The sequence below is a fragment of the Rhinopithecus roxellana genome, chromosome 15, assembly GCF_007565055.1.
Source record: "Rhinopithecus roxellana isolate Shanxi Qingling chromosome 15, ASM756505v1, whole genome shotgun sequence".
NCBI lineage: Eukaryota > Metazoa > Chordata > Mammalia > Primates > Cercopithecidae > Rhinopithecus > Rhinopithecus roxellana.
The window spans coordinates 7,711,712-7,729,890 of record NC_044563.1 but is presented as its reverse complement, the minus strand read 5'-3'; the positions used below and the strand labels follow the sequence as shown (position 1 = coordinate 7,729,890).

Sequence of the window (18,179 nt, the reverse complement as noted above, 5' to 3'; positions counted from 1 at the left end):
AAAACTGTTAATTGTATTAACCAATTACCAGTTGTAATGCTGCAACCAAAAGAATTCCTTTGTACCTCTGTAACCTTACATATCCTGTATGCATCGGGCTATAAAAAGCGGCCACATGCATCATTCGGGGCCCTCTTGTATGTTGTAGAACGGAGGGACCAAGTTCGAACTTGCATTAAAGATCCTTGCCGCTTGGCTTTGACTCTGGACTCTGGTGGTCTTCTTCGGGGAATAAACGGTCTGGGCACAACAGTACCTGTGGTGCTGTATCACATTTTCTTTTTATTTTCATTTAATCCTCATAGCAACTCACCAAGTAGTTGTTATTATTACATCTATTTTACAGATGAGGAAAACTAGGTCAAAGAGATTAGGTAACTTGCCCATGTTCATACAGGTAATAAGTGACGGTTTCAGAATTTGAACCCAGATGTGGCAGATTCTAAAGGCCTTGTTCTTTACTTCTCTACTTTACAGTTTCCCATTGTCCTTTGAAGAACACATTTGGGCTTGCTGTCAGACTCACCAACATAAATCATCATTTACATTTCAGGGCGTGTGTGAGTTCCAGCAGTTCACTGAAATAAAATAAAATCCCTGAGCCTTAACCCTCTCATCTCAAATTTATTTTAATGAAAATTTATTTTCAAATAAATTTTTTCATTTATTTAATTATTTAATTAATTTCAAATAAATTTCATTCATCAAATAAAAAGTGAATATTTATTTTAATGATAATGGTGGTAATTTTTTATTTGACACTTTTTGTAATGCTGATGTTAAAGTCAAGAAGCATTTCTCTGTAATGGAAAAAATGTCTCCTTTTTCTTCCAACTGGGTGGTCAGAAGTTGGATTTTAGAAAAAATATATTAAATAGGGATTACACTGCCTTCCTTCCTTAAACCTCATAAAGCAATGGAGTAGGTGGGTAAGAAGAAATAGAAGCAATTTCTGGAAACAACTTTGGAGTAATGATCATAGAAGTTACAAATATCCAAGAATGCCTAAAGAAATGTATCTGTCCTTCCACATCCACAACACACAAATAGGATTTATAGTTAGGAGAGAAAGGATAGAGTGAGTCAAACGTCCAAGGTTCTTGTGATTGGTGCCGTGATAGAAGGATTGAGCTTTATAGACAGGCTCACATTCTCCTGAGTTTGTGGGTGAAGCTCTGAGTCACTGGAGATTTAAGGTCAAATATTCATGCTCTCAGAATTATTTTCATAAGGAGGTATTCTTGATTCCACAGAATTGGGGGGTGAGGAAATTTCCTAGAAAATAAAACAACATTAACGTCCAAGAACAGGATCATTATCTCCTTCTCCTCCCATCCTTTCCTGTTATCATCATAATCATCAACAATAAAAAATCCATTCATTGATGATTACTGTGCCAGATGCTGTAAAGATTATATACACAGTCCTCACAACAAACATTAGAAGAGAATGAAAATATTATTTTCATCTTACGGTTAATATATCTAAAATTTAGAAAGAATTATTAATTTTTCCTAGGTCATACAAGTAGAAAGTCACAAGTTGTAAGAAAATAATTTAACTTAATTCCAACTGTATAAGAAAGTATGCTCATATATTAAGTACAGTATTTCCTCTTGCATTTTCACATCTAAATTCTTTTCTACCCTTCATTCCACCTCTGAAATTCCTAAATCTCTAATTCCAGGAACTCCACAAATCACTACCACATAAAAGTTTATATCTAAGAGTCAGAAACAGCTTCAAACCCTACAGGGAGGCTTTGAGACCATGTGGATGATTACTCATTTGAAAAATCTCACCTCTCTTGAATTACAGCAGTTTGCATTCCACAACATGGCTATGGTAGAGATGGTTATGCACAATTCCAGCGAGGTGAGAATCAGCAGTAGAGACACCATGCCCTAGGGGATATGATGCCTTATATCAAACCCAGTGGCAACATCCAGAGGGAAAAAAAATGTCAGCAGGAAACCAGACTACAACATCTCCCTCCCATAAAGTAGAACAAAGTGAACCATAAATTAAAGACACAGACACACATAATACTGTAGAAGAGATAGTATCTCAATCTAAAAGCATGAAAACACTTTCTCTGAGGAGAAAGATGTGTCGCATTTCTATGTCAACCCATGTGAAGTAGCTACAGGGGGAAGAAGCTGTAGAAACAAAATTCTGACACTATCACTAACATCTTCCAATTTGAATAGTAGTAAACTAAGGAGAGGAGTAGACTAGTTTAGGAAAATGAACAAAATGACTGTTCCACAATTTCACTAATAGCACTTCATAGGGGTTTAGGCATTTACATTATCCCTAGAAACTAAAACACTACGCTGATATAAACACAAAATAAAATTGTTGGGCTAGTGATTCTACTATTATTCCTGAGGCACCCAGAAGCAACGAATACAGTATATCCCTGGAGGAAAAATACCACCGAATTCACAGAAAAATCAGGCTCTGACAAATATAAATTTAGTTCATTAAAAATATAATAAAGAAAATGAGAACACAAACTTCCATAAGTAGTGTCTCACTCATAGGTGGGAATTGAACAATGAGAACACTTGGACACAAGGCGGTGAATATCATACACGGGGCCTGTCTTGGGGTGCGGGGATGGGGGAGGGATAGCATTAAGAGAAATATTTAATGTAAATGACGACTTAATGGGTGCAGCACACCAACATGGCACATGTATACACATGTAAAAAGCCTGCACGTTGTGCACATGTACCCTAGAACTTAAGAGTATAATAATAATAAAAAAACAAAACAGGAAGCTTAGGAGTGAGTCTGTAATTAATGGTTCATAGATCATTGGGATGAAATGGATAATTCCAAAGGAAAATATTAACTTCTAAGTAGACCTCAGAAGAGGAAGAATTCTGAAACACAAATTTTTTTAAAATTGGTGAGGATATTAAAAAGCTTTCCTTTGAAAATACCATGTTCATTTCATTCTAAAGTGCAGTCCTTCAAAACTTCATCATTCTTTGAACATTCCAGATTGCAGAGAAAGTTGTAAATCTCTCAAGTTTGTTTTATTAAGCAAGGAGCTATGATATGAAACTTTTAAAAAAGTCTGTCTGGGGAGTGTAATAGTAGTAGTCGCAGTAATATTAATAATTATGTAACATGATATGCTAAGCCTTGTTTTAATTGCTTATCATATGTTAACTTACTAAATATTCACATCAATTCTATGAGATGGGTACTATTGTTATCCTCGTTTCAAAAATGAGAAAACTCAAGGGATTATCTAATTCAACCTTCATTGTAAATAGGCAGCAGACCCAAAATTCAAATTATGGGCCGGGTGTGGTAGCTCACGCCCGTAATCCCAGCGTTTTGGGAGGCTGAGGTGGGCAGATCATGAGGTCAGGAGATCAAGACCATCCTGGCTAACACGGCGAAACCCCGTTTCTACTAAAAAATCCAAAATATTAGCCGGGCGAGGTGGCGGGCACCTGTAGTCCCAGCTACTCAGGAGTCTGAGGCAGGAGAATGGCGTGAACCCGGGAGGCGGAGCTTGCAGTGAGCCGAGATCGCGCCACTGTACTCCAGCCTGGGCAACAGAGCAAGACTCCGTCTCAAAAAAAAAAAAAAAGATTCAAATTATAGCAGCATGGTACCTGATATATTATTTTTCTGTACATTCTGGATTGTTTGAAATATTTTATAATTATACATATTTTTCAAAAACATACATTTGATGTGGAGCCCATATAATTGCATAGGTCCGGTGACTCTGAAAACTGACAACTCTTTAATGACTGGATATTAACTGCTAAATTTATTGAGAGAAAAGCAATCCCCACTAGTGCAATTGTAGCACTGGCAAAGTTCATTCCAAAACTGTTTTGTATCTGAAATAGAATAAGAATTTTCAATTAATATATGCAGCACATACTTCATTCCTTTGGCAACAATTCATTGAAACAAACATTAATTGAATATTGTTTACACACCCATTGATATCCTAGATGCCAGGCAAACATCAATGACCAAAGAAAGATTTCTGTCCCCCACCCTCCATGGAGTTTATATTCTAGCAATAAAAACAAACAGAAAAGTAAACATACTAATAGGTGAATTACATAATATTTTTGAAAATGATTAAGTTCTAGGGGCTAAGAGAATGGGATAAGGAGAATCTGGGAATCCAAAGAGAGGAGTGGGGGTTCACAATATTAAATAGAAATGACACTGGGGAGAGGCATGAAAGAGCTGTGGGTGCCAGCCAAGAGTCTATCTGGGGGAATATCCTTGCAGTTAGGGAACCACTCAAAGTCCTAAGGCCAGAATCTTCTGGGGAAGCAAGGGGGCCAAGGGTGTTGGAGGCACGTAGGCAATATTAGGAAATGAAGAAGAAGGAAAGTTAACAGAGAGCCAAAACATGTAGGGCTCTGCAGATCATGAAAAGGACCTTGTTTCTAACTCTAAGAAAAATACAAAGCCAATGAAGGATTTGGAGCAAATAAATGATATACTTGGCTTTATGGTTTCAAGGGATCACTGTTTCCAGCAAGGGAAAGAGAAGTTCAACGATAAAAGCTAGAAGCCCGATTAGGAGAGACAAGGTGGATTGGATGAAATGTCATCAATAGAAAGATGAGAAAAGGCCAAAATTGGATATATTAATAGCTTGAAAGTAGAGCCAACATTATTTGCTGAAAAGTAGGATTCAGGACTGTGAAAGAAAGAAGACTCAGGGTTATTCTAAGGTGTTTGGTCTGGGAATCTGGAAGGATGATGTTCCCATCAGCTGACATGAGGAGAAGGTTTGAGGAAGAAAACTGGGAGTTGAGTTTTGGATCTTTTTTTTTTTTTTTTTTTTTTTTTTTTTTGAGACGGAGTCTCGCTCTGTCGCCCGGGCTGGAGTGCAGTGGCTGGATCTCAGCTCATTGCAAGCTCTGCCTCCCGGGTTTTACACCATTCTCCTGCCTCAGCCTCCCGAGTAGCTGGGACTATAGGCGCCCGCCACCTCGCCCGGCTAGTTTTTTGTATTTTTAGTAGAGACGGGGTTTCACCGTGTTAGCCAGGATGGTCTCGATCTCCTGACCTCGTGATCCGCCCGTCTCGGCCTCCCAAAGTGCTGGGATTATAGGCTTGAGCCACTGCGCCCGGCAAGTTTTGGATCTTTACATGCCAGTCTGATGATCAGGAGAGACACCTGGGCTGGAAATACTTATTTCAGAGTTGTGGGCATATAGATGTTATTTGAAGTCATAAGGATGTGTAAGATCACAGAAGAAGTACGTATAGATTGAGAAGAACAGGTGGCAAAGAATTCAGCTCTGGGGACCAGAACATTAAAAGGTCAGAGAGGAGGAGAGGAACCAAGAAAGGAGACTGAGATGGAGAAACCAAAAGATGGGAGGAAAACCAGCCAAGCAATGTATGCTGGAAGCCAAGTGAGGAAATTCCTGGAAGGAGGAGTGGGAGACTGACTATGCTAAATGCTACTCATAGGTTAAGTTAGATGAGTTGACCATTGTTTTAGCAGGGTGGAAGTTTTCAGTGGTCTTAAAGACAGCAGTTACAGAAGATAGTAGGGAATAAAATGAAGCCTTACTGAAGTGGGTTTAATTGAAATCGGTAGATAGAAATTAGAGAAAGAACATGATGATTCCTTTGAAGGAGTTAAGCTACAGAATGAAATACGAATGGCGCCTGTCCCTAGCAGAGAGAAATAATGTCAAGGTTTCCTTGTTTTGTTTTGTTTTTATGTTGAGAACAGTAACTGGATGTTTACATGCTGATTAAAGACTGGGCAAAGTAACTCGTGCCTGTAACCCCAGCCTTTCGGGAGGCTGAGGCAGGAGGACTGCTTGAGCCCAGGATTTTGAGACCAGCCTGGGCAACATGGCAAGATCCTGTCTCTACAAAAAAAAAAAAAAAAAAAAAGATTAAAAATTAGCCAGGCATGGTGGCAAACACCTGTAGTCCCAGCTATGCAAGAGGCTGAGGTGGGAGGATCGCATGAGTCCTGGAAGGTGGAGGCTGTAGTGAGCTGTGACCACACCACTGCACTCCCACCTGGGTGACAGAGTGAGACTCTGTCAAAAAATATATATATATAGTGAGAGACACAAATTAAATTGATGCACTTGTATGGGGAAAAAAAGAATGGAATCTTATACTCAAGTAGAGAGATCAGCTTTAAAGAAAATCACAAAATTTTCCTATGGTAAGAGGCTAAAAGAAAAAATATATTGGTATAGATCTAGTCCCTTAAGTAGTGGAGGTATGAAAATTATCTTCTAATGGCTTCAGTTCTCTCAGAAGAGACAGAAAAATCATCAGCAGAGAGTAAGGATGAGAGAAGCAGGGTTGGTGTTTGAGGACAGAATAAAATGGTAAAATAGCTATCCATGGAGGAGGGAAAGTGAATGAATGGAGTAGGAAAGTGGAGTATCAATGGCTACATGACTCACTAAGAACATATCATAGAGACTTAGCAGTTGTTTAGGAATAGAAGTTTGGACTTTCAGTTGTGAAACTAGTTAGTGGTGGGAGTTCTTACTTCCAAATAAGTAGAATTGGTCAAACGTGACAACACATAAAAATCAGTAAGACTTTTTCTAAGCCTCAGGTCCACCAATATTCAGAGCAAGCATCCTAGGAATGCATCCTCACAATGTATGTGATCTTGTTTACCTACCATCTGAATATGTTAAGAAAACTAATTTTCTGTGCATTAAATGATAGTCAGCGTCTCAGTTGTATTCATGGACCCCTACTCTCCTACCATTTATGAATAACATATTTCCACTCCTCTGATCATAGAGAAAGAGGAAGTGCTACTTACCCATATTCTTGCGGGTTTTCTCCCTGCTACAACAGACAAGGTTCCTGAACTACAAAACTGTTTGAAAATAGGAAGTAAAACAGATAAAGGAATATTAAGTCTCAACCATTTTCTTCTTGGCCCTCCCTCAATTAGCAGATATTCAGCAATAGTCATACAAACCTCCTTTTTAAAATTCACATCCTAGGACACAAAATTGTACTTGATGTTGTTCATTTTATTTCTTTCTTTCTTTATTTCTTTTGTCTTTCCATGCAATGAGTTTTATTCATCTTTTTTTTTTTTAATTTTTTTAATTTCCATACGTTATTGGGGAACAGGTGGTGTTTGGTTACATGGATAAGTTCTTTAGTGGTAATTTGTGAGATATTGGTGTACCCACCACCCAGACAGTATATACTGAACACAATTTGTAGCTTTTTATCCCTTACCTCCTTCCCACCTTTTCCCCCTGAGTCCCCAAAGTCCATTGTGTCATTCTTATGCCTTTGCATCCTCATAGCTTAGCTCGCACTTGTAAGTGAGAACATAAGATGTTTGATTTTCCACTCCTAGTTACTTCACTTAGGATAATGGCTTATGCAAGGATTTCATGACCAAGAACCCAAAAACAAATGAAATAAAATCAAAGATAAATAGCTGGGACCTAATTAAACTAAGGAGCTTTTGCACGGCAAAAGGAACAGTCAGCAGAGTAAACCGACAACCCACAGAGTGGGAGAATATCTTCACAATCTACACATCTGACAAAGGACTAATATCCAGAATCTACAGTGAACTCAAACAAATCACCAAAAAATAAACAAACAATTCCATCAAAAAATGGGTTAAGGACATGAATAGACAATTCTCAAAAGAAGATATACAAATGACCAACAAACATATCATTCACCTTTAAAAACTGAACTATCAGGGAAGTAATAATCAAATAATCAAAGCTGAATGAATACATTTTAAAATCACCCCTATTTTTTCTGATTGTATGTTGACCCAGATAGTGGAAATGATTCTTCCGATTTTCAGACAATAATCAGCAGACAAATTTCTTAACTCTCAAGCCAGGACTCTCTGCTGCACCACAAGGCAATTCATCAATACCCATTTTTCATTCAATTTTTTAAGTATCTATAAATGTAGCACATAGATATAAGATAATTTTTAGGACTTCATTTGTACTTGGCAAATGTGATTTCTCTTAATCAGAAAGAGGTTTTTGGCCGGGCGTCGGGGCTCATGCCTCGCAATTCCAGCATTTTGGAAGGCCAAGCCTGGAGGACCACTTGTGGTCAGGAGTTCCAGACCATCCTGGGAAACATGGTGAAACCCCATATCTACTAAAAATACAAAAACAAAAATTAGCTGGGCATGGTGGTGCATGCCTGTAATCCCAGCCACTCAGGAGACTGAGGCAAGAGAATCACTTGAACTGGGGAGGCAGAGGTTGCAGTGGGCAGAGATCGTGCCACTGCACTCTAGCCTGGACAACAGATCAAGACACTGTCTCAAAAAATAAATTAATAAATTAATTTAATTTAAAAATAAAAAAAGAGTTCCTTGTTTCTAATTAGTTGTTCAAGAATTGCAAATCAAAACCACAGCATGCAACCTTCCAATAACCTACAAACAATACTTTTGTCATCAAACACATCTCCAGCAGTGGTATCTAAGAAATAACACACAGCCAGGGGAGTATGAATACTCACAAACACAGCACCCCAAAATGGGTAGCCTGTGTGGAAGGTGAAGAAAAAGAAGTGCCTTTGGAAGTAGAACAGGTATTGCAAGGAACCCAGAAAGACACCCAAAGCCAGAGTCATTGCTGCATTCAGGATCTGGATGGCCTGAAAGAAGAAGGGGGAAAAAGGCATAACAGTCATATACTAAAGTGGACAGTGAAAATAGACCATTTTAATTTTCCTCAGCAAGGAGATGTCGGCGCTTGAAATTGTTAAAGTGTCAAGCCTAAATTAACAGAACAAGAGCTTATCTGAAAAAGTTTTTTGTCCCACACTATCCGCACCAATTCCAGTGGCAGCCTTTCATCTTCACCTCTCCCCCACATTTCTATGATTCATTCTCAGGAACTCCTCTCAGAAAGTGGCAGGAGAGTAAAGGAGACATGGCAGGTAAGGTAGATGGAGTCAAAGTCTCTTCCTGGCATGCTTTCGGGCCATAACATGATGAAGGCAGACAGAAGTTAAGCCATATCATACTCAGACTTTCTCTCAACCCAATTTTTTTTTTCTTTTTAAAACAGAGTCTTGCTCTGTTGCCAGGCTGGAGTGCAGTGGCGCGATATTGGCTCACTGCAAACTTCGCCTCCTGGGTTCAAGTAATTCTCGTGCCTCAGCCTCCCGAGTAGCTGGGATTACAGGCGTCTGCCACCACACCCAGCTAATTTTTGCATTTTTAGTAGAGAAGCGGTTTCACCGTGTTGGCCAAGATGGTCTCCATCTCCTGACCTCGTCCTGACCCTCCCACCTCGGCCTCCCAAAGTGCTGGGATTACAGGCGTGAGCCACTGCGTCTGGCCTCTCAACCCAATTTTTAAATTTAAAATATAGAATATAAGCCTCATAGAGCTCAGGCTCCTAAAATGGCTGGTCAAAAGGCAGAAAACCAAAAATGAAGGGTCTTGGAATCTGTTCTCCAAGGCTTGATGTTTTCTACCATGAAAGAAAGGCTCTGCATTTCTGCTCCCCAGATCTGTAATAAGTCCCAGTGTTTTCTCCAATTCTTCATTAACTCAGTGATAAATAACTCAGAATTTCCTCCTTCTCAGCATAAGCAAGGTTTTCCTCATGATACAGTTGGCTCTTGAACGACATTGGGGTTTGGAATGCCCACACCCTTCATGGTTGAAAATCCACATATAACTTTTGACTTCCCCAAAACTTAACTACTAATAGCCTACTGTTGACCAGAAGCCTTACTATTAACATAAACAATCGATTATCACATATTTTGTATGTAACATGTTACATACAATAAGCTAGAGAAACTAAAAACTTTATTAAGGAAATCATAAGAAAGAGACAATGTATTTACTATTCATTAAGTGGAAGTAGATTATTATAAAAGTCTTCATCCTCATCCTCTTCTTGTTGAATAGACTGAGGAAGGAGAGAGGGAGACAGTTCTTGCTGTCTCGGGATGGCAAACAGAGGTGGAAGAAATCCTCATGTAAGGGAATCCTCACAGTTCAAACACACATTGTTCACAGGTCAACTGTATTTATTTTCTTCCCTTTTAAATCAGTGTTTAAACTAAGGCTGACTTACCCCAAGAACTTGTAATTTTTCTTTCTGATAATCTTGTGATCCATCAATGGGCTGGTAGACAGAATTATTCAGCTCGTCTGGTCCCGCCTCACTGCCTGGGGTACCATGGGCAGAGGCTGACCCCAGTTCTGCATTATCAACTTCGTGGGAGGCCATTGGGGGTTGTTTATTGCTGTGATAGAAAAGAAATCCAAAGGCTTCATGCTTTCCCTTTTTCCACTAGCTACTAAAATTTTGAATATTCCGGAAGGGTTCAATTCTGTCCATACATTACAATGACTCTCCACAAATGGGACACCAGGGCAGGGTAACAGAGTTTGTACAATGTTCAATTCTGTCTTGCCTTGGAGTAGTACACATCATTGGGTCACTATAGTAGGTCTTGGTGCTTCACTTAACTTTGGAATGGTAAAGAGCAATTTCCTTCTCATTTTGCATGCACTGATATATAGTCCCTGCCTTTCTTCAAATCAGCCGAGGGCAACCAGACATATGGCTCCTCTGAGCAGTGGTCTCTTTATAAGAATAACGGCTTTAGCCAGATTCCAGTAATAATAGTAGGTATCATTTATTTAGTACTTATTATTATCTACCAGGCACTGTCCAGATGCTGTGAATGTATTAATATATTTAATCCTGTTATAATATTATTATTATTCCCATTTCACAGATGAAAAAAAATTGAGGTATAGAGAGATTGAGAAACTTACCCAAACTCATATAGCTTATAAATCATTTCAGATTCTACTAAAAACATTCTACTCTAAGGTTGAATATTTTTCAAATCATTACATTATATAGCACTATATAGAAGATGTCTTTCTGAGTATCAACATAGCATGATAGAGTTTAAGCACTATGGAAGATCCAAATTCAAATCCAGATTTCATCATTTACTAGTTGCATGACCTTGTAGTGGGAACCTCAGTTTTCACTTCTGTAAAAATGAGAATGATTTTAATTTGATAGTAACATTGCAAGAGGTGACTTTGATAATGTACGGGATTCTTAATCTATGAACAGATGGTATCAACTTTTAACTTATACTCTGCCTTCTGACAAAAAGGACTTCAAGTTTGTATATAAGAGTCACAAAACAACCACCTCAATCATTACAGCTAAAAAATATGTATCACTAAAGTACACACAGAATGCTTACATTGGGCTTCTGAATGTTGGGCAATGTAACTTCCTAATTCATAGTACCCTCCAACACAAAATAGTTGCAAAATGCTTATATGCTTTTGTAAGTGATGGGGGACATGGCATGAGATGAACCATAAACACATGAAATGATGCTGTATTCTGCCAAAACTATTGATTGGGTTAAGAATAAGATCTTAATATAAATCATTCTACCATAAAGACACATCCACGTGAATGTTCACTGCAGCACTATTCACAATAGCAAAGACATAGAATCAACCTAAATGTCCATCAGTTGTAGACTGGATGAAGAAAATGTGGTACATACACACCATGGAATACTATGCAGCCATGAAAAGGAATGAGATCATGTCTTGCAGGAACATGGATGAAGCTGGAAGCCATTATCCTTAGAAAGCTAATACAGGAACAGAAAACCAAATACCACATATTCTCACTTATAAGTGGGAGCTCAATGATAAGAACAAATAGACACATAGAGGGGAACACACACTGGAGATTATCAGAGAGAGGAGGGAGGAGATCAGGAAAAATAACTATTGGGTACTAGGCTTAGTACCTGGGTGACAATCTGCACAACACACCTCTGTGGCACGAACTTACCTATATAACGAACTTGCACATGTACCCCTAAACCTAAAATAAAAGCTTTTTGTTAAAAAAAGAAAGAAATGTATCTTAATTTCTACTTTTTGTCATCAACTATATACCAGATCCATTTTTCTAGTAACTTAATTTTTTTGTTAAACTAAATACATGCCACTTTCAGGATGTTTACCTTTCTGATACTCTGTTCTGGGGGTGTGTATGACCCTTATTTAAGTGTGGTGACAGATTTACTAAGCACTGACTTAAAGTGAGAGTCAGGCCATGTTTTATTATTACACTGGAAATTGCAATAAAAGTTCATAAAAGTTCCCTACCAATACTGATAAAACGTTTATTATAAATGTCATAAAATTTTCCTACCAATACGCCTCATCAAAGTTTCCTACCAATACTGATTTTCATGCTAAGGTTAAATTACATTCTCTATGTATTTAACTATGGATAAATGTGAAATGACAAGAGGCCCTTAACCTCCCATGCTCAACACTGCACAGAACCCAAGAGCGAGGGAAGATCAATGAAGCTTAAAGCAAACTCCATATGAATGAGTTTCTAACGTAATTATCTGCAAGAAGTATAAATAAGAATAGCCAAAAAGCCAAGACTTCAGATTTATCCACTGGGAAATTTGTATGTATTTTGGATTAAATATCTAATGAACTAAGATGCATGCAATATGGAGAGTGTTGCTGCCTTATGACCAGATAATCTCTCTCCTATGTCTCCTGCCTCACCCCTCACCCCTCACCCCTCCCTATCTTGTTGTTTGTGGTTTTTTTTTCTTGAGATGGAGTCTCGCTCTATCGCCCAGGCTGGAGTGCAGTGGCCGGATCTCAGCTCACTGCAAGCTCCGCCTCCCGGGTTTAGGCCATTCTCCTGCCTCAGCCTCCCGAGTAGCTGGGACTACAGGCGCCCGCCACATCGCCCGGCTAGCTTTTTGTATTTTTTTAGTAGAGATGGGGTTTCACCGTGTTAGCCAGGATGGTCTCGATCTCCTGACCTCGTGATCCGCCCGTCTCGGCCTCCCAAAGTGCTGGGATTACAGGCTTGAGCCACCGCGCCCAGCCAGCCTTGATTTATTGATTTGTCTTCCTTTAGAAGTTCCAAGTCCGCAAATGTCTTCAATCCTCTGTGCTATCCCACTATTCCTGAAAGACAAGTCCCCTCAAGCTTCACCTGGATAATTTCTGCTCTCCTTCCAGACTGATTTTTTTTTTTTTTTTTTTTTTTGAGATGGAGTCTTGCTCTGTCTCCCAGGCTGGAGTGCAGTGGCCCAATCTCGGCTCACTGCAACCTCTGCCTCCCAGGTTCAAGCTATTATCCTGCCTCAGCCTGCCAAGTAGCTGGGATTACAGGCGTGCACCAGCACACCCAGCTAATTTTGGTACTTTTAGTAGAGATGGGGTTTTACTATGTTGGCCAGGCTGGTCTTGAACTCCCGACCTTAGGTGATCCTCCCACCTCGGCCTCCCAAAGTGCTGGGATTACAGGCATGAGTCACTGCGCCTGGCCCTTCCAGACTGATTTTCAGCCCACATGTCATACTTTCAGGACATTGTTTTTAGTCCTGGCCAAGTCTGGAAGAAGCATGCACCCCTTTTGGTTGCTCTCAGAATTTCCTCAACTTTCCTTTTCATACCACTTAATCAGCCTGAGCGTTAACTGCCTGGATACTTATCTGTTACCTCGTTGTCTACTCATCACTGCAATTCCAGTGCCTAGCTCAGAATCATCAGATGGCAAGCAGTTAACACATGTTCAATCAGTAACCAGACTTTCGGTCCAACCCCAGGTATCCATCCTGATAAATGATAATGGAAAATACCTCTACAAGCACTGGAGCCGCTCATCCCAAGAAACTCCAAGAGCATTTCTGAAGGGAGCAAATATCTAACCATATTATTTAACTTGATTTGTTTCAAATAATCAAAATAATCAGGGAGAATTTTCAGCCTTCAGGTGAAACAAACTATGTTTTCTAAAATTTGGTTAAATCAAGTATCTGTTTTAAAAAAAAAAAAAATCAGAGAAATGGTCCAGGTGCAGTGGCTCACGCCTGTAATCCCAGTACTTTTGGGAGGCCGAGGCGGGAGGATCGCGAGGTCAGGAGGATCACAAGGTCAGGAGATTGAGATCATTCTGGCTAACATGGTGAAACCCTGTCTCTACTAAAAACACAAAAAGTTAGCCAGTTGTGACAGCATGCGCCTGTAATCCAGCTACTCAGGAGGCTGAGGCAGGAGAATTGTTTAAACCTGTGAGGCAGAGGTTGCAGTGAGCTGACATGGCACCACTGCACTCCAGGCTGGGCAACAGAGCGAGATTCCGTCACAAAAAAAAAAAAAAAAAATTCAGAGAAATGTAGATTTTCTAGGAAACTACCAGTTAAGTTCAGCTCTCCAGCTCTTAGTATGTGGCAGGCATTTGTTCTAGGGCTTTACTCATGTTTACTAATTTAGTTCTCACAACAGCAGATGAATGGGTACTACTGTTAGGATCCTTTCCATCTAACAGACGAAGAAGCTGAGGAACAAAGAAGTTAAGTAGCTTTCCCAAGCCCACGCAGCCAGCAATTTGAGAAGCTAAAAATCAAAACCTGGCAATCCATCTCAAGTTATCATTACACTCTACTGTCCTCTGAGCTATGCTAAAATGCACTTTGCAGACCCCATACTTCAGGCATATCCAGATCACCCCTCATTGTCAGAGCTGGCAGACAAACTCAGGTGCAGCCAGTGGGATTAATGTATCTAAGAGGTGTGTGTGCCTGTGTGTGTATCCATACCCACATTTTCCCAAAGAAATTGCTGTATTATTATGTCTAACACTTTCCATCATGGCTCCAAAGGAATCATCACATCCTAAAGAGAAGCCATGCTCACAGTTAAATGTTCCAAACCTCTGCACAGCAACCAAACAGAGACCTTTGCAGACATCCCCAGTAGTCCACTGGGAGGCATTTTAACAAAAGATGCAAAAGAAAGGGGAATGTCTATGGAGAGGGAATCTATACCTTGGAGGCTTCAGGCTTTGGCAGACTGCTTTCCTCCCAAGTCCAGCTTGTCGCAAGTAGGAGACACTCAGAAAAGATCACTACAGCATCTTTTCCCGATAACGGAAGCCTCCACAGACTTAACGTTATCTTTACCTTATGCAACACTTTAGAGGACTCGGTGAAAATGTTTTGCGGGCTGACTGACCAGTGTGCTAATCACATCTGCATCTGGGGCCTCCCTGATCCATTTTGTTTCCCTAGGGCTTAGTGATGATTAGGAAACTGGCGTGAGGGGTAACTGTCTTCTGGCTTTCAGATGTTGCTTAACACGTTGTTGGAACAGGAAATACAAGCAACAAATACGGGTAGACAAGTGGGAAGAGGTTGTGGGATGGAGGTAGAACAGAGTTAGTTGCATAGCAAGAAGAGATAAAGTCACACTGTCAGAGAAGCATCTGGAGAAGGGAGGTGGTCACCCTGGTACTTCTTTTACATGATGTGCCAGCAACGGTGCTATGTACCTTATATGCATGATGACATTCAATTCTCACATGCTTAGAGAGGTTACTTTGCCAATATCACAGATATAATAATAATGCTGATTATTGTTTAAATGTATTAAATGATTACTACGTACAGGTCATTGTTCTAAATGCTTTACATGTGTTAATTCTCACAATAACCCAGGACCCAGGTACTACTATTAACCCAATGTTATGGTAGAGAAAACTATGGTATAGAAATGTTACCCAGTTTTCCTAAAATTTAACTGGAAAAGCCCTGTGCAAAATCTCTGTTTTGTACAATGGTGAAGCCCGAAGTGTGCCAGTTATCCTAATATGATTGTTAAAATCCCTCCTTTCAGTTTTTTTTCTTTTTGTTTTTTTTTGTTTTTTGTTTTGTTTGTTTATTTGTTGAGATGGTGTCTCTCTCTGTCGTGCAGGCTGGAGTGCAATGGTGCGATTTTGGCTTACTGCAACCTCCACCTCCTGAGTTCAAGCAGTTCTCCTGTTCCCACCTCCTGAATAGCTGCGACTACAGGCATGCGCCACCACACCCAGCTAATTTTTGTATTTTTAGTAGAGACAGGGTTTCACCTTATTGGTCAGGCTGGTCTCGAACTCCTGACCTCAGGGAATCCACCCACCTCAGCCTCCCAAAGTGCTGGGATTACAGGCATGAGCCATCGCGCCTGGCCTCCTTTCAGTTTCAAAAGTGGCCAAATTATATACTTATCCTAAATAAATGTCCTAAAATAGGTGATAGAAAGATCAGAGCCAAGTGACAGGGAGTAAGGAAGTGGGTAACGTGAAGATTCAAACCACAATCCTTATGAAGGTCACAGGGCCAGGCCTGAGAGAAAGGCCCAGAATGAGGGCACAGCCCCTGATCCATGCCCCCAGGGGAGTCTGGGAGACAGAGAAGAATGTTCACAGCAAGAGCAAGAAAAGCGAGGTCCTAGTCCTACAAACGGGACCATAACTGGGGACATGATCACAGCAAAGAGAAAGCGGGCCAGACACCAAGACCAAAGCATAGTGTGTGGGGCAGAGATTGTGAATATGAAATGAGCGGGGGCCCAGCTGCCAGAAAATTTCTGCACAGGCGCTCTGCTGGGAGAGCCGGCACCTGAGCCCTAGGGCAGCGGCTCTCCAGGGTCTACGTTTAGGAGCGAAGGAAGGGACTGAGGAAAGAGAAGATGGAGGCAGAAGTCAGAAGGAAATAGCCAAAAGGAAGGTGGTAAAAATAAGATCCTTCCCTCCCCGTTTTAGCCAGAACCATTGCAAATGGAATACTGAAGAAGAAAGAGATAACAAGAAAACGCCTTCAGTGAAGAAGAGAAAGAAATCTGAAGAAGTGAAAGGAAAGAGTGGATGCTTTCAACATGCTCGTTTTGAATTTGGAGCTGTAGAAAAAGCCATGAAAGGAAGTCACTTAAACTCTAAGACTGCAGTTCTCCCATTTGTAAATTGAAGACCATAGTTTCCACTTTGGGGTATTAAGTTCGAATGACAGAATCCATGCAAAGGTCTTAGTGACTAAGATCTTCACATGAGTTCAAAATAAGTAATAAAAATGATTGGGGTCTTTCTTCAGTTCCTTAAAGAGAGGATGATTGTTGAGAAACCACTTTCAAAGGAAGAGTCACAGATAAAAATTTAATATGCTTACCATGGGCAACATGATGTTTTGACACGTGTGTATTTGTGAAGTCATTACCACAAAGCAGATAATTAATCTACCCATCAGATCACATAATCATCTTTTTTTTTTTTCTTTGGAGGTGGAGAGAATATTTAAGGTCTCCTAACAAACTTCAAGTATACAAAAATATCCCCAGAATGTATTTATCTGATTTTATCTCATTAAAGCAGAGGGGGGAAAAAAGTAAAATAAATACATAAAAATTATTTTTATTTTTTATTTTTATTATTTTTTGAGATAGAGTCTTACTCTGTCACCAGGCTGGAGCACAGTGGCACAATCTCAGCTCGCTGCAACCTCCACCTCTGGGTTCAAGCAATTCTCCTGCCTCAGTCTCCCGAGTAGCTGGGACTACCGGTGCCCACCACAACGCCCAGCTAATTTTTGTGTTTTCAGTAGAGATGGGGTTTCACCAGGTTGGCCAGGATGGTCTCGATCTCCTGACCTCATGATTCACCTGCCTTGGCCTCCCAAAGTGCTGGGATTACAGGCATGAGCCACTGCGCCCGGCCTGGCTTAATTCTTAAATGTTTATGTGAATTTAAGACAAATTACTTCCTCTTTCTGAGCATTGCCTACAAAATGAAATGGCAGGATTTTATCCTTTTTAAAGGCTGAATAGTATTCCTTGTGTATGTACACCACATTTTGTTTGTGGATGGATGCTTGGGCTGACTCCATATCTTGGCCATTGTGAAGAGTGCTGCAGTGGACATGTGAGTACAGATATTTCTTTGATATACTGATTTCATTTCCTTTAGATATATACCCAATAATGGGATTGCTGGAGCATACTGTAGTTCTATTTTTAATTTTTTAAGAAAACTCCATAAAGTTTTCCATAGCAGTTGTACTAACTTACATTCCCACCAGCTGTATATAAGGATTCCTTTTTCTCTGCATCCTTGCCAACACTTATCTTTTGATTTTTTGATAGTAGCCATTCTGACTAGAGCGAAGTACCACATGATCTCACTCATATGTGAAAATAAGTAGAATAGTGGTTACCAGAAGATGAGGAGGGGCGGGGAAGGGAGGGAAGGAGGAGGGATGCTGAGGGATGCTGAGGGATTCATCAACAAAGCTAGAGTTAGGAGGAATAAGTT

The 18,179-nt window shown here is 40.1% G+C and overlaps 1 protein-coding gene across 1 annotated transcript; it reads right to left on the bottom strand.

The window, feature by feature from the left end:
- Positions 1–722: 722 nt before the first annotated feature.
- MS4A3 (membrane spanning 4-domains A3) lies at positions 723–15,015 on the bottom strand. Its single transcript, XM_010384993.2, has 7 exons — positions 14,887–15,015; positions 10,098–10,269; positions 8,521–8,658; positions 6,818–6,874; positions 3,714–3,872; positions 1,803–1,904; positions 723–1,275 (listed from the first exon to the last, which is right to left on the bottom strand). The coding sequence occupies exons 2-7, from the start codon at positions 10,251–10,253 to the stop codon at positions 1,198–1,200; spliced, it is 690 nt and encodes a 229-aa protein (XP_010383295.1). The 5' UTR covers positions 10,254–10,269; positions 14,887–15,015; the 3' UTR covers positions 723–1,197.
- Between the last annotated feature and the right edge of the window lie 3,164 nt (positions 15,016–18,179).